The 17,657-nt window shown below is 43.3% G+C and overlaps 1 protein-coding gene across 1 annotated transcript in view; it reads left to right on the top strand.

Moving 5' to 3' along the window:
- Positions 1 to 13,342, top strand: part of STK4 (serine/threonine kinase 4) — a 72,401-nt gene extending 59,059 nt beyond the window's left edge. The window contains exon 11 of the mRNA XM_006016720.3: positions 9,765 to 13,342. Coding sequence (XP_006016782.1) covers positions 9,765 to 9,923 — 159 coding nt within the window. The 3' untranslated portion in view covers positions 9,924 to 13,342. The remainder of the gene's footprint in view (positions 1 to 9,764) is intronic.
- The last annotated feature ends 4,315 nt before the right edge of the window (positions 13,343 to 17,657 follow it).

Here is a 17,657-nt window from a genome sequence, read left to right as displayed (position 1 = left end):
TTCCTGCTATAGCTCTTTCCTGAGAATGGGACTTTAGTATGTGATATTACCAAGTAAGCAGGAGCTAGCTTAGTTTTTCTTTGGGCTCTGATCATTCATTTATCCCAGAAAGCTTGTACCCCACAATAACATGTTCAGAGCAGGCAGAGAAAAGAGGCTGAGGTTATCCTACAGCCTTTATTTTATGGTGAACCTTTTGTGGAATTTAAGTTTGGCACGGGCTGATGAGAAATGTTGTAGCTGGTGCAGAACCTTCTCTAGTTCAAGACGGAATTATGAAGGTATCAATTACAGAGCAGGATGCCCTTGAATATATAACCTGTGGCATGTCTAATATGCCTGCTAAGATCCATTTATTTATTTATTTATTTTTGGTGCTTGCTTTCATTGAGATTGTCCAGTCCAGTGTTGCAATGACACCATACTAACTGTAACAAATGGGCACTGTAGCCATTTTTTTTTAAAATGGAAAATCTTAAAATGAAGAGACCATAACTCAGGGAAGCAGATCAGGGGCATAAACATTGCATGGCATAATAAAGCACTATCCACAGGTTTTGTTTTTTTTGCTGACAGCAAATGGATATCAGGGATGGTTTGTGAGCCTTGCTGTTCAGTGGAGGGGTGCAGGGGCAAATAAGGGGCAGAACAGTCTATTGCTGAAGTGCCTATTACCTCCTTATCTGTGTAGAATCTAGATAACAAAAGGCAGCTTAGTCCCCTTTCTGCAGTTGTTTGAGTAGTGCTCCTGTTCTGACAATGATGTCCAGATTTGAAGACCGAATGTGTGACTGACCACCTGTTTGGGAAGTCTTTAACATGAGTAGTTGTGTATCAGGATGAAGTAATAAGGTCAAGCTAAATACCTGCAGGAAAGATAAAGCTATTAATTGGGTAATTAGGGCATTTGTAACCTTGCAGGATTACCTCCTATTCTCCACCCTGTTTCTATATTGACATATCTGAGCAACACAGGGCATAACTCTTATCAGTCTTGCGTATGGAATTAACTTTCTTGCTTCCAAACATTATAAAAGCTCTTTATTGACCACAGATGGACAAAAATAGCTAAATTTACCAAGAGTCCTAAAAGCTTTCTCGTAAGTCAAAAGGGAAAACTGGGGAAGAAGAAAGGAGAGAGATGAGACGTTGCCCTGCGGCTAAGACCAGTCTTAATTGGAGATGCAGGACATTGAGACCTCCCCTAAACAGCAGTCTATTATGAGGCAGCTTTTTCTTTTCTTTCCTCTCATTTTGCCATTGGCATTTTTCTAAGAAAATAAATTCTATCACTTTCCAGCTCCAGGGATCCTGAAGTATAACATTGCAAAGACAGTGCAGGGTAAAATCTTCATTTCCCTGAGAAATCTGTGGTCTGTGTAGTTGAACCTGGTTTGTATTGAAACCCAGAGGGTGCATCTACACATACAATTTGCACGCCTGAATATACTCTGATGCAGTTTGTGCCTGAGGTTTATTCTTCGCAGCTGCAGCATTTACACGTGTCCAGGACTACAGCATGTTGAGTCAGAGCGGCATAGCCCCAGCTGTCAGGGGAACCGAGAGGGTCAGCCTAGAGTGGCTCTGCCCTGGTTCAGCATGCTGCGCACGTGCAGTATGGGGTGCTGTAGACTCATCTTCAGTGATGAAAATCGCGTGTGTCACACGCAGACACTCACCATGCTGCTAATTTGCAGCGTGGCAGGTTTTTTTTTGACACTGGGAGATCTTGGTATCAAGAAAAACTTACACCAGAAAAAAGCAAGGTGGTACACATGGCAGTAGCGTACACCACTCAAAACCAGAGTCTGGCTGGCTAGAGCCAGGCTCCAGCTTCTGGCCAGGCTCTGCACACTGGGGCTGAGGGGCTGACTGGTGCACGAGGGTGCTACAGTGTGGGGCTAGCTGGTAAGCAGCCCTACACTGTAGCACCCTCCTGTCCCAGCCAGCCCTGATCACCATCTCCACATACGCAGCGGCACACTAAATAACTCTGCCATAGGATAGTGTTGGTGTTGGGCAGTACTATGCTACAGCAAAGTTAATTAGTTTACTGCAGCCTAATAGCACTGCATGTGTAGACAGTGATGCTTTACTGCGGAGATGGTCAACTTCTTAATATAAAACACACACATAGATGCACCCCATATATATCCAAATGGATTTTGGGGGCACAGCATTTTAAGAAAGCATTTCTTTTAAGAGTAGTGATCCATATTGCATAAAAATATAAAGTGCCATACTGGGTTAGACCAGTGGTCTGTCTAGCCCCGTGTCCTCTTTCCAACAGTGGCAGAAGTGGATTCTGTTCAGGGAGAGCACCAAACCAGATATTTCTAGTGATCTATTCCTCTCCCTGGTATCCACCATTTATTGGGTTAGAGATGCCAAAGGAAGCATTTCCAACCATTCTGTTCAATAGCCATTAATAATCTGTCATCCACAAATTAGTCCAGTTTGTTTTTGACTATATCTGTGCTATCTGCCATGGCAGATGGAGACAAACCTGCAAAACAGGACATCATAGACTTGCAGGATATCTGCTCCAGTGGGCTCATGGGACTGTCCAACATTGCTTTTACTAAGCTAAGAAACCAGACAGTCCAGTCACCTTTCTTAGACCCTCCATCCTTTTGATTACCTGAATGAAGTCTGTATCTGTTCCAGTATAAATTCATCTTCCTTGAATGTGAATGACTAACTGAGGTCTTACTAGTGGCTTATGTAACGGCAGTAACTTTCTGCTTCTACTGGAAATGCCTCCCAATATATCCTAGAATTGCAATGACCTTTTTCATAGCCACACCATGTTTGACAGCTCATAGGCATCCAGTGATCACCAAATACATCTAGGTCATCCTTCTACCCAGTTGTTTTCTACCTCTGCGATCCAGGCTGGTAACAGAAATCCTTACTAGTCCTTAAGGGCATGACCCAGCATGTTGTACTGTAGAACGATATCCTATTTCTATTGTTCCAATCCTCAAGGTCATTCACTTATTCCTGTATAATATCCCAGTCTTTGTGTGTGACTATTATGACTTTTTGCGCTCATTAAATTAATGATTCATAGACAGACTATGAAGGCATCATCCAAAGTTCCCCTGCATCATGAAATGGTGGAATTTACACTAGCTCCTTACCAGGTCTCATATAAAAAATATTTCCAGTTTTTCCATTTTCTGACCTCCCTCTGATAGTGCTTCTAGCTCAGGAGTGGGAAATAAGTTTGGCTGGAGGGCCGCTTAATGAGTTTTGGTGAGCTGTCAAGGGCTGCAAGGGTAGCCCCAACCCTGGACAGTGCCCCCCCTTGCCATATTAGGACCAGAACACCCCCATGTACCCACCCATCCCTGACCTTTGCCACTGGAAGTCCCTCCTCCTGCCCCCAGAAGTACTTCTTTTGGGAAGGGGGGTTGCCATATTGGAACCAGAAAAAAACCAATTATATACCAAAAAATCAAACATCCACAATAGCATTTTAATTTTATTATATATAGAGAGAGAGAGCGAGAGAGCTATCTATAGCCTGATTTGTGTGTGTTTGCATTATGTATATAGAGGTGAGATTGCATAACAGCTCAAAATAAAGTTTTCTTCTTGTATATTGCGGGGGGTGGGGGACAGGATGTCGAGAGGGTATGGGGTTTGTAGGGTGCTTTGGTTATGTGTGTGTGGATGTGGGTGGCTATAGGGAGTTTGGGGGGGTTGTGCAGATGTATAGATATGTGGGTAGGTATGGGATTTGTGGGGTGTGTGGAGGGGAAGGGTGATGGGGGTGGGCTGTTCATGGGGGGGTGTGGGTGCATGTGGTGTGTGCACGTAGCAGTGAGCAGGGCTCCCCTCCAGAGATGCATGGGGGAGGGTGTGGGTGGATGCAGTGTTTGTGGGGTGTGGGGGAGGGTTTGTGGGTATGGTGGGGTGTGCACGGGAGTACCCCCTCAGCCAGTTGGCTCCCACCCCACAACAGCCCAGAGTCTGCATGTCACACGGCTCCTCCCTAGCACTGCCGACAGTGTGCAGCCACCGCCCTGCCTTACGCCCACTCTGCACCCACCCGGGCGAGAGCAAGCCAGCCAAAACCTATGGGCATAGCCCTGACCCCAGCCCACTCCATGTCTGCTCCGCACCACCTACCTGTGGTGCGCCCTGCTGCCCCTTGGGCATGCGAAGGGTCTCTGCAGCTAGACTGCCTTTCTAGCTCCTTCTGGCTACTGCCGCTTCTGGCCCCAGCTGCATGGTACTTGCGGGACCTGTGCACACAGCCCTGCCCCAGCCTGTCCCACGCCTGCTCTGGACTCACCCACCCAGGCTGAGTAGTGGTGGCACCTGGACACAAACTGTTGCTTGGCATGGGGAAAAAGTGGCCTCTCCCCCTCGCTGCTGCCAGGCCCTTCCTGCTGCAGCTCCCCTGTGTTTCTGCTGCCATCACTGCCACTCCCAGGCTGCCCAATGGGGCAGCGGTGGCAGGGCAGAGCAGACATGGGACAGCCTGGTGCGGGCTTTGGGCAGCTGCAGCAGGAAGGGCCTGGCAGCAGCGAAGGGGAGGGGCTGCTTTTCCACCGCCCCAAGCAACAGTTTCTGCCTGGGCGCTGCTGCCGCTGCTCTGCCTAAGTGGGCTAGTCCAGAGCAGGCACAGGGCATGTTGGGTCGGGGCTGTGCGCGCAGGCCCCCACTGGTACCACGGGGCTGGGGCCAGCAGCGGCGGCAGCTGAAAGGAGCAACCACTGTCTGGGCTACCTAGAAAAGCAGTCCAGCTGTGGAGCCTCCCCGGTCCTGCTGTGTGCTGGGGAGGGGGGCAGCAGGACACACCACAGCCAGATGGTACCTGGGCCAGGCAGCACCGAGGGACCTGCTGCAGGCTAGACAAAGCCCCTCCGCAGGCCGTATTCTGCCCACCCATGTTCTAGCTAGACATGCCTGAAATTAAGAGAATGTATGCTACTTGCCATCTGCAGCCTCATTCATTATGGGGAAGAAAAGTGCCTGTTGTCTTTGCTTTTCTGTTTAACTAGGTACTTCATTTTCATTCATTAGGAATTTGTAAGTCCTATTTTTCATTTAGCTGTCTTGATTAGATCTCATCTAAAACCTTGTATCCTTGCTGTCTACTGGTGCATCTGGCTATTCTTTTTAATAGTACAGAGCTTTCAACTACACTAACATTATTCCAGATGTAGTCATTAGAATAATTAGAATATCTTTACGCCACATGTGGCACTTGACAAAATCTCCTTGCATTAGCCTCTGAAATTGTATTGCATCACACAGCACTTCCATGGTCAAATTAGTGTGTCATACCCTCGGTGGGAACATTTTTCTAGCCAGCTGTCTTCCATTTTGTTCTGCATCAGGTCCTGCCTACCCAAGTAACCCACCTCTGCCTTTCTAATTAACCTTTATCTCTGGGGATAAAGATGCAGCTGTACCACAAACCTCTTTCATGCTGTTAACCATCTGTCCTGACTTAATAATTCACAGAATTCAGTTATTTGGTTGCTTAAGAAAGCCATTGTTCCCTTTGCAAACAATTATTTGTGTATTATTAACACTTTCCATGTACCCATAGCCCTATGGGATCTCATAGTTATATTCATGTGGAAAGCCCCTGGTCATTTTATAGTAGAGAATAATGAAAGAATAATAGCCTTTATTATTATTAAGGCAGGAACAGTTTTATTTCTTTTCTGTCTTCCACCAACCCATGTATTGATCCTGACTTACAGCACCTTTGCTGTTCCAATTCTCAGCCTTGTATTCTTGGGTTGCACCCATCGGTATGGTGCTGAGAGTGTTGACAGGGTTGAACTGAGTGGTATCTGCCATATATTGCATAGGTCCCTTCTCTATTTCTTTTCTGGAGTAAAAATTATCTGGATCCAGGGTTTTTTTTTATGTAGTGGTATGTGCTGTTAGCAATAGCTGAAAGAAAAGTGCACCCTCCACCTGGCCTGGAGAGTGATGAGGTTTCAGGTGGTTCTTGGTGGCAGTTGTATAGTGGCCCCTCTGCAAACTCTCTCCTGCATAGCCCTGTGTTAACCTTGGAGCTGAACACTGCTGTGTGCTGTAGGGACATAATAAATACTGGTGGTCATCAGCCCAGAGTAAAATAACATGTTCTGGAGCCATTTAAAAATCCTGCCTCCTGAAGCTCTGAGCCTTTAAATTGATGGTGATGTTGGAATTGTAGAAATTGTCAGTCTGAATGGGGCCCTCTCCCCAGTCATCATTTTGCCTCTGTGTTCCTCTGGTGCCCAGTACCAGAAGCTTTCAATAGGAGGGACAAGAAATTCTCAGTAGATGGAGGTAGAATACATTATCCCAGCAAAATTTCTCCCAACCTCTGATACCGTAGTCAGGCATAAATTCTGATGTATACGGTTTCCTACTCCTTGTAATGTTCTTTGTTCATTGAATAAAAGAAGCCTGGTCACTGTGCGGTATTGCTGACAGCCAGTTAAAGTTTAAGCTTATGTAGCCATTTAGTATACATACTCAGCATTCAAATTAATGTTTTGCTCTTTTTTTTCTCATTTTATTTGACTACAGACTCTTTTATTTCCCTGGACTCGTAAGTAGAAGAGTATCAGATAATTACCTTCTCTAAAACAGCTGTTATTAAATTAGTATGAAACGGTAAATGGGTGCCATACATCAGCTTAAACTGCCGACTGGGAAAGTCCTATTAATGTGTATAAATAATGTATATCTTCATGGAAAAAGTCCTTTGTCTTTCTAATGAACAATTGCATGTTAGGCAAAATGTCTGTGTACCCTCGCTGAAAAGCTTTTACTTCCCTTGTACTTGAATTATTATAATGCATGTATTATTGATGAGTTTAAGGTATATGCTAGTAGAAAATACCTTTTTTTTGGTACAAAATATGAAGGATTTTCAAAAAAATGAGTCACCTTGGATCCAACCAGTGATTGACCTTGTAACTTCTAGGAATGATCAGTCTTTCATTGAAGAGACTAGCAAAGGACTATTTCATAGTTTCATAGATGTTAGGATCGGAGGGGACCTATTAGATCATCGAGTCCGACCCCCCCGCCCTGGGCAGGAATGAGTGCTGGGGTCATATGACCCCAGCCAGGTGTCTGTCCAATCTCCTTTTAAATACCTCCAAGGAATGGGACAGCACCAACTCCCTTAGAAGCGTAGTCCATATTTTGGCAACCCTCACTGTAAATTTTTTCCTGATGTCCAATCTGAATTTGCTCTCCTCCAGTTTGTTTAATTTAAGCACTTGAACTAAGCAGGAAATTAAGATTGCTCTTAATATTTTAGAACATTATAGGAACTGAAGGACCATAGCAATCGCCTACAGTTCAGTCATTTCCTTATATTGACTGTAGGAAACATTTGTATTTGGCTGTAAGGGTTTTAGTTCCTAAATGACTTGAAACGGTGACTGTGATAGCTGTGTAATTAATGATAAAACATTGTCAGAAGTGGCATTTACATTTATCTTGACTGCTGTTAACTAATGTTCTAATGACATTATTTAACACTCAAAATCAAGCCATCCTTTCACACAAGAAATACAAGGTGTTTGCAGGGCTACAGGTTTTAGCCATCTTGGTCTACAGGCAAAAAAATATGCTTAACTTTTGTCAGAGGTGATATTTTTAGACTAACAAAATAGTTGCAAAAAAAATTCCTACATTTGCAAGCATTCGGGCTCACGTACCCTTCCTCAGGCAAAGGAGAAAGCACAAATTGTAACATTTATCCCAGGTAGAAATGAAAACTCATAATGCACAGGAGAATAAAAAGATGCCTTAGTTTCTCCTGGGCAGAAAAGTTCCTTTTATGCAAGTTAGGCTCAAATAAACGTTAAAGCAGTCTGTTTACCTCCAAGTTGTGTGATGGTAAGCTGGGTGTTGATTTTTTTTTCTTTTTTCTTCCTTCTTGGTAAGATGCTTTCTGTTATACAGGAGAGAGGCAGATGGGATGCATCTCCTGGTTGAGGTAGTTCTGTAGTGTGGAGCCTGTTTTTTAGGTATGCAAATACAGCTTAAACAGTGGTCTGGCTGGATGGAGCAGGGTTGCAATTCTCCCGGTCTCTGGGCTTTTGGTTTTTGCTTCTTTTTTGTAGAAATTATGAAGTTTTCACTTCAGAGTGGCTAATTGCTTTGTCTTGCATGTTGCAGAGATGCAGGTTTTTACTTGGTCTTTACTTGATTTGCTGTTGCACAGCCTCTCCAACACTTTTTGCAAAACACTGCAAATAGTTGTAGAAGTGTTTGCATCCCTTAACAGGTGTGGCTATTTTCAAGAGCTGTTTTGAGTGTCGGGAATCATTTGTTCAGGGAAAAGAAAACGTACTGTGGCTTGCTGACCATCCACTGCATGCAAATGGCAAACTATTTGAAGCAGTGGCTGCAGCAAATACCTTGTGAGCAATATGTAGGCTGAAAAAATTGGGAAAATGTCTTGTTCGATAAGCAACGTGTGTAATGTGTGTAATTTACAAAAATTTGCAGTGCATAAATCCTTAAATTTTTAAATGGAAGAATCTGTCCTCATTACAATGGTAACCTTGTGGGAGCTGATAAAACACAATTTGCAGACAAGTTGTGGATTGACTGAGAAAAAACCAAAAACCTCTGGGGGCGTGTCCAGATCAGTGCGCACGTGCGGTATGGGGCACTAGTCTCAGCTGCAGCAACGTAAACTGCACGCGTCACACATGCAGACACTCACCACGCTGCTGATTTGCAGCGCGGCAGGTTTTTTTGACACTGGGAGATCCTGATGTAAAAAAACCTCTACATCTGAAAAGAGCAGGGCAATGCACATGGCGGCAGCATGCATGGCTCAAAACCAGAGCCTGGCTAGCCAGAGCCATGCTTCGGCTGCTGGCCAGACTCCACACACTGCTTCACCTCTGCTGGAGACCCCCAAGACCCCAGGTAAAACCCCCAGGTGCTGGCCTCAGCCTCCTCTACCCTACCCAGGGCAACTTGCCATGCACCAGAGCGTGTGCACGAGCATTCCCTGGGGACTAATAGCAGCGGCACAACTATGTGCCACTGCTGCTTGTCCTCTGGATGCTCCCTAGGAAGCTGGTACAGAATAATGTACAAATGGTGTGGGGTTTTTTGCATGCAAGTATGAGCGTGTGATTCGTAACCAGCATTTTGGCCTTTCAGAAATAGAAAAGAACCTAAGTGTAGGAGTCTACAAAAATGTCTAGGAAACATAACTTTTTAACTTTCTGGAGTTTAACAAGCTAAAAATTGGTCTATTTCTCAATTTCTTTTTTCTTTCCCTTCCTCTGTCCCTTTACTCAATGAAATTAAGGGCTATTAGGAAAAGGAAGGAAAACCAGTAAATGAAAGCTTTTTGATTAATTTTGAAATGACAGTATTTGAAAACTTCTTTGAAAGCCCTCAGAATGGGAAATGCCTGATCGTTCTTAAAAACCTTGAAGTTTAAGTAGATACTGTGTGCTCTGCTTATGGCCTGTCTGGCACACATTTCACTGTAAGAGTTAGCTGACAGAGACGATAAACCAATTTTTACTGCACCCAGGATTCAGGTTCTAGGAGCTTGGAGCAGAAGTTATTTGTCATCTTGTTTCTCAGTTATTCCCCTCTGCTGCTTTTGGAGTTCAGAACAGTTTTGCTGTCTACTGTTAGGATGCTATGCTAATATTTATAATGTAAGAGCAAGAAGAACACAGTCCCTGCAGAAGTGCTGATCATTTCCTTTCAGACTCTGAGTTTGGGTTATATTCTGTTTCTCTTTCTGCTAGTTAAAGAGTTGGAGCGTAGAGGAGCTGCAGAGGAGACTCTCAGCCCTTGATCCCATGATGGAGCAGGAAATCGAAGAGATCCGCCAGAAGTACCAGTCTAAACGACAGCCAATCCTCGATGCCATTGAAGCGAAGAAGCGTCGGCAACAGAACTTCTGAAAGAACCGCTGGTAGAATCAACTTCCACCCTCTGAAACAATCAGCTCCTTGCTTTTTATGACTACTAAACAGATTGATTAGCAAGATAGAGGGCAGTACTGCCCACTTATTTTTTTTTTCCATAGCACTTTTGTGAACTCAGCAATGCCATTAAGTGGGAAGTCCTGATGGATGGATAATGGTATGTGTTAATGTTAGACATATTTAAAATAAGAGGTGTATTATTTCAGAGGAGTTCTGTTACTGCTTTTAGATGGATTTTTTTTTAATTTTGAAATCTGAGGAACAGCTAGAAATAGACTAATGAAAGTTGGCTCCTTTTCTTCTTGAAGTAACTTTCAGTAGTCCAGTTTCTTCTTTTCAAGTTACTATGTGCTGTGGTGTTTTAACTGCTGCATTTTTGTTGTTGTTGGTGTTGTTATTATATAGGCTCAGTTTCAGACAGTTTAACTGTGTCTTTCTACTGTTAAGGTACTATGGAAAGTGTGAGCAAACAAAAGAGGTTGCTGAAAAGTGTTAGACAAAGATGTACAAAAACAGTTCCAGCCTTTAGAAAGGAACATAAATCTCATATTTTAAAAAGCCTGTAATAAGCCCCATGCCTTACGTTATGTGCTTCTAAAAGCGTTTTTCAAAACCTCTGTCTTGTCCTTCATGTGTACTGTATGAATTAATACTGGTAGATTAAGCATGTTGTGCCTCTATTAGAAATGATATTCTGCAGTTAAAAGCCACATTAACCTTAAGACAAAACCAAAACCAAAGTGGAATTGCAACACAGAACACAAAGCAGATGCCTGTTTGGAAATGTCCTTCAGAGAGATCCACCTAGCATTGCCATGCATGCAAGATGCAGTATTAGGATGCTGAAATTATTCTGTGAAATCTCTCTCAGGAAATTAAGTACTTTCTGCTCCATTTGTTAGAGGTTTTAAAAATATTTCACTGTAAATTGTGGAGATTTTTTACAGGCTTTAGAAGTTAGATGTAAAGTTGGATGTTTGGATAAAAATGTACCTTCATAGTATTTCACTTTCCTAAAAGGTTAAGTGCATCAAAAAGGCTAAGCTAAAAATAAATATTTTTTGCCCAAAAAGATTCAATATTTTTTTTCTTTGAGGTGGCAAACCTTGCTCATAGGAGTCAGCTGACTGAAGGTACAACTTAGCCTGTGTTGCTGTTGCTAAATTCAGTCTCTTCTAGTTTTTCAGGGCACCCTTAAAATCTTCCTCTCTGGGATAACTGTACAGTCTACGTTTTTTCATATTTTTGAAGACTTGTGGAAAATGAGCAGAAAGTGGACGTACAATCAAAGCAAGCTGAGTCACCTTGAAATGGTTCAGTAAACTTTCACGGCTGTGAGGGAAAGCAAACCAGAAGAATCAGTACAAGAGTTACCAGTTACAGATGCAGCCGTATCAGACGGGGTGCTATACTCTGTAGCTAGAGAACACTGATAATGTCAGTTCTGATATTGGGATTTGCTTTTTTAGAGTCTCTTACACATGGGACAAAGTATTTGGACAGATCAAGAATTTGCATTAATTTATTTTTATTTTCCTCTGATAGAAGGACCAGTTTCCACATCATCCTTGTGAAATAGACCTTGGTACGACATAAGATAATCAAACTGAATAGCAGTGTTTCCTGAAATCAAATGCTGTTAGTAAGGAGAGGTGTGCCTTCGCACCTATTTGGAAGCATAGCTTTAGACCCTGTTTCTTGGGAGGTTACAGTAAATTTATATCCTGTTGATTTAAAAGGAGCTGAGCCATTGTTTAGCTCTCACCATCTTCAGTTTATTCCTCAGTTGTGAATGTGCAGAGCTAAAGTAGCCATCTCCTAAAACCCACCTAACTCGTCAAGCAGACGTATACATATGAAAGGAAAAGGAGTCGGTGAGCAGTGTGGTTAAGGACAATGAGATAATGCATTCCAGGGATACCCAACCCACTCTGCCCTGCTGTTGGGCACTTGAATTCTGACAGTCTCCAGTTTTGGGGAAAGTGCAGGATGAAGATCTTGAAAGCAACCAGTACATTAAAATGAGTCCCATCTCACTTTCCCAGCAGAAGCTAAATAATTTAAACTGTACCTTTGTTAGATGATTAAATCCCTCAGTAATAAAAATCTGGCAATGAAGTGAACCATGAAGGCTAGTAAATTTGTATATTGACAATACAGCATAGTAACACAGGGCACAGATGCCATCTGCAGCACACATTAAAAATTCATGCCATGTGTTTTTATTGCTCAAAAATATTTACAAAAGATTCTTATTAATGTTCATCATGTTCACTTGCTTCAGTGGAACTTCTGGAAACAAGAAAGATGGAATTCTTTTATTTGAAATATTAGATCTTGGTTTAATTATGTGTGGTATATATGCATTTTGTGTGTGTGTGTGCGTGCACGTGCTAGGTGAGCCATGCATGGCGAGCTAATTGCATTGCCTATGTGTTGTAAAGACTGGGCTCTGGAGGGAATGAATTGTCACTTGACAAAACTTTCTGATGACTGGAAGACATTAGGAAACCCCAATTTTAAACAAAACAGCAAATGGTGATCTGATGATCACATTTTGCTGTTCACTCCGAGAGCATAATTTGAGATTGCCCAAAGCAATATGTTAGTTCACAGATGCTTGCAATCAGTAGGCTTCACTGAAATAGCTGTCTATTTAAAAAAACCACACACACAAAACCAACCAAACAAAAAAACCCCACTAGCAGAAGAATCCAAATATATGAAAGAATGAAATGGTCTAATTAACAATTTCCTTAACCTGTTCCCAAATGACTGAGAGTTCAGACTTGCTGCTTCATGGAGTTCTCCAAAATATAGGGAATGGATATTGTTCTCCCTGCCCTCCTCCAGTTGACTTCTAATCAAGTAGAGACAATTGCTCCTTTTTTGGCTTCTTTGCAGTAATGTGCAGAAGCATATTCCACTTGCTCCTTGTGCTGTTTCAAATGGTAAGACTGAGGCTTGTATCCTAAGGGAAGGCTAGTCAGGCAAACAAGGTTAAGCAATATGCTCGTTTAATTGTGAAATTGCATTGACATGCTTTATGGGTCCATATGCATTGCTGAGAAGTGTTCTGGACAAACTGTCATCTTCACTTCTTACAGCCTGAAAAGACGCTGATGTCAGTTCTGTGAGACTAAATAATGTGAAGTTTGTAGCTTTAACTTTTTTTTGTAACAAAGAAATTAGTGACACTGGCATAAAGTGCTGACTTGAAGTGCTATTTTGTAAGATCTGGCTATTTGTATATAATAGTATTGGGTCGTTAGTTTGTATATGTATGAAATAGTAACTTTTATGGCATTTTCTCCAAGTTTGATACAGGAGATTGTTTTCATTTCTCTCAAATATCTTGCCTTATTTGTTCAACATGACAAATAAACTGTGCTGAATGAAGGTCTTAGTGCTGGACTATATCTACAGAATTAAAACTCTTCCAATACAGAATTTCTAGCTTGATGTAGCATCTGCAACTTCTTTTAGGACACATTCCCTTTTTAGGACTGGGTAGATCAGTAGTAACAAAATGAACCTTCTTCCATCTACAGCAGTCGTTCTCAGTCTACTCTTGGGTCTGTCCACAAGGCTTCGGTAAGTGGTTCACAAATGCTTTGCAGATCACTCTCCCTCCTTTCCAGCGATATGTTTGAGAAGGGTGCCTGAATGGCTCCTGCAGAAAATTTTGGTTGACACTGATGTATCGGTCCAAAAAGTTTAAGAACCAGAGCATTGGTTTCCATTGTATTCCAAGTCAGTAACTGGTTATTAAATGAAAGATTAGCTGACCGGCCAGTGCCTACTACTTGGGAGTTCAGCCCAGGTGCTATTAGACATTTTTTTACTAGGACAAGTGTAGACTGTTTTTAAGACCAGGACACGGGTTAAGGGAACAGAGATAGGGCTTCTCATTCACACTGCTGGGTTTTTTGGGTGTAGGACAATATTGTATCCTACAACAGCTGCCTGCTGTACCTATTCCACAAAGAGCTTCCTCCCTAGGGCGCTTTCCCCAGCACACAGTTCAATGTTCAATTAAGAAACAGTTTCTGTTCATGTAGCTTTCAGACTTGCTACCCCGTAGCAGGCTAGAATTTGCCCCTACAGTTTCTGTGTCTGGGACATATGTAGGTATAGGTACAGGTAAGACATTGGTGGAAGGACCCTCTCTCCCCTTCCAATACATAGTCTGTCATTTAGTGACTCTGGCTGGTATAAATGACTCATTAAGTATAAACCCAGAACTGTCAGCACTGTTATAAAAAGAAAACCTTCAACTCTTCCAACCTCTAGCAAGGTTTTTATAGTTTCAGATACTTATTTGGGAGCTCAGAATCCTGACTAGAACATACTGTTTCAGGATACCTGCCTACCATCATAAACAGAAATGGCTTTGGCCTGTACTTATTCCCAGCTATCCCTTCACCTGACTTCTCATGTCATCCCTTTTGCTCTTGCCTGTAAGCACAAAGGGTCAGTCAGACCCAAGAGCCAGCATCTGAAGTGTTTATGTGAGAACTATCCTGGTATTGGCTATGTCTGTCACGTGTGCCAGGAGAGAAGAGAAAATGTTAGTCCCTCCCAGAATGCAAGTCAGCCACTTCCAACCCCTGAGTGACTTAATAATCCTTTAATTTGTGAAAGCCCATGCAGGCAGCCAAACCTCATTTAAAATATTACCATAATTGGAGTCCAGTGTGCACTGCCCAGTGCACGTGATCAAGCGCTGCTTATCAAGTAAGTGCTGTCCTGGGGCTGGAGAACTCAGAAGCCCCAGGAGTTCTCATTTCTTGCAGCATCTGTTGCTGGCTACTTGCTTGGCCAATGCAGCAGAGCAGTGCAATGCTAAACATCCCTTCTTTTAATGAATGGATCACTGAAGTGCAGGATGTCCTGACCCACTGACAGGCAGGCAAACTGCAAGAATAGTTTACACGCCCAGCAGGGGTGGTGCAGACACCTACCCTGGAGATCTTCAAGGCTAGGGACAGACTTTCAAAAAGCCTGAGCCTGAATTTATTCAATCTTTGCAAGTTAGTCTAACCTGGTTAGGCTGAATTAGTTTGTAACTACACAGATATCCCAGAAATGCAGGCACATGCCTGCAGTGGCTCAGGCTAGAAGCCAGGGGTGCTAAAGCAGCCCTCTCTTCTCTTCTCTTCTCTTCTCTTCCCTTCCCTTCCCTTCCCTTCCCTTCCCTTCCCTTCCCTTCCCTTCCCTTCCCTTCCCTTCCCTTCCCTTCCCTTCCCTTTCATAGTGCTGAGCTGACAGGGGCATGGCTCTGATTAGGGAGGGGTCCCCCCCCTCCTTCTGACTGCCCAGCAGGAAATTGATAACGGTGTTTATCATTCCTGCCTCAGTATTTATCACCCCGTTAAGAAAACAACAGGGACATATTACTAGCTACAAGCTGATTCTGCCTTTGTCCCATCTGCCACAGTACAGACCATAGCCAGCATGTGGTCTGCTAGCTAATGCTGAGAGGTGCCTGTGTAAGGCAGAGGGGACGGGGGGGATCCCTGGTTAGCAGGGAGTGGGGGAGCAGGGGGAAGCTGAAGCCAGGCAGATGCCTGCAGTCTCTGCCAAGCTCCAGCCAGGGAGTAGAGGGGAGGGGTGAGCCCTGCTGTGGAGCAGAGAACACTGCCCAGCCCAGAGAGCATGCCAGGATGCTGGGGGAGTCTGATTTAAGTTAAATCAGGAAGGGGTCTGGGACAGACATTGCATAAACTGGTTTGACTCGAATCAGTTAAACCTGGTTAAATGTAGTATCAGACATCTCAAACCAGTTTCACTCATTTTCAAACTGGTTTATGTGCACTGAACATCTGTTCTGTTACAGGTTTACACCAGTTTTTGATCACTTAAATTATTTTATGTGTAATGCCTGTCCCTCACCCAGAAGGAGACTGGATGCACAGCACACCTTGCTGGGGTTATTTGACCCCAGCAGTCTTTCCTGCCCAGACCAAGGGGGCTGGAACCAATGATCTCACAAGGTCCCTTCCAGCCCTAAACTTCTGTGAATCATCTGTAAACAGCACAGCCATTTAAATACTGCTCCTCAAAGTGAAAGAATATGGCCAACCTTTTCTTTTAACTCAGTTTGACTAAACACCTTGAGATATCCCAAGATTTGGTTGAATGTAGATTGGATTATGCAGTATCCCTCTCAGCAGTTTTACTATTGGCATTGTGCTTCTCTATAGAGTAGACACTGCTCTGTTTTGGGGGTCTTTTTAGTCACCCAAACTTGGCTCTTCCTGTGCTCATTCTCTTAACTTAATCCTGTGTCCCTTGGACCTGTTCAACAGCCCCAAATTAAGGGTGCAACTTAATTTAAAAAAAACAACCTGCTAAATCAAGTATTCTAGATTATTGGTTTACCTGTAAAACCAATTAAATGAATCGGTTTAATGTTTCTAATTCAAATACTTTCCTAGTGGATAAACCAAGTCCATACCAATGTAGGGACTCCCTTGGCACTAGATGGATAAGGAGGTAAATTCATACAACACAGAATAACTCCAACATTTAATGTATAACATGGCTCATCTTTATTAGGCTCCAAACCTAGATCAGCAAGTTTTGGAGATGAAGAATAGAGAACAATTTTATAAATATGCACATGAGATTATGTAAAAATACTTGGGAAAACAGAGAGAAAATTAAGTGCTGAACAATAAAATCAAACTGATTCTTGGAGAATCTCGCCACATGATGTTTTGGAAGGGTTTTAGGTACCTAATCTGGTGCTTTGCTACTTCTCAACAGGAATTTCTTCAGTTTCATTCAGTTTGTGTATCACAGCAATGGAAGACTGGAAAGTCCCCACTGCTACAATGCATGCATTTCAAAAGCCTCAGGGAGACACCAGGGCAAACTTGAGAGAGAGCTTTTCCAGAAGCTATGCACTCTCAAGCTAAATGAAAACATAAAAGACTGTTCCTTCCCTTGTGCTCCCCAGGTCTGCAAAGCCCTATGCTGCCAGGATTTGCTGTGAGAGCCCCCTTATCTGCATTCATTTTGCTTGCCCCTCTGGCTCTTCCCAACCAGCTGCTGCTGTTTTACAGTCACATTCCCCTATTTAAATGTTTGCTTCATGCTGCTGTTGAATGAAAGACTCACCAAAAATGAGAGAACTCAAATCAAATATGCACATTGTGCCGTCAGCTGTGCAAAGCAGACAATATACTTCCCTTCCATATTGTAAGTGTATGCTTTGGGATTTGGTGTTTGATTTCAAAGCCCAGTTCTTGGAGAAAACTGTGGAGGAGCTACATCCACGGAGGGGCATGTGTTGTAACACTCCAAACAGGTGTCTGGGCTCCCTGATATAATGGGTGCTGAGAGTTAAGCACCTGAGATGGAAGCCAGCAAGCCAAGAAAAGAACTACTGAGCTAGCTAGCAAGAAATGGGTCCCACTGCCACAGCCCAATGCCTGCTTCATCTCCAAAGAGGCATTTGAGCTGTGGCTCTACCTCTCTGGACAGTGTTCTAGCTGTGGGGTAGAAGAGGCACTGCCATGCCCTCCTCAGGTGAGGATTCAGCTGTGGATCCTGAGTGGTGACATCCATCCCTCCAACCTCAGGTTGAAGTCTGTCACCTCTGAGGAGTGAGGCTTGTTCATTTCTTGCTGGTTAACGCAGCAGCGTATTCTAAACACCAGGTGAGAAGGTACTTTGGGGTGAAGGTCTCCCAATATCCTAGTG

The sequence above is a fragment of the Alligator sinensis genome, unplaced genomic scaffold (assembly GCF_000455745.1).
Source record: "Alligator sinensis unplaced genomic scaffold, ASM45574v1 scaffold76_1, whole genome shotgun sequence".
In the NCBI taxonomy this organism is placed as follows: Eukaryota; Metazoa; Chordata; order Crocodylia; family Alligatoridae; genus Alligator; species Alligator sinensis.
This window is presented reverse-complemented; position numbering and strand designations above follow the sequence as displayed.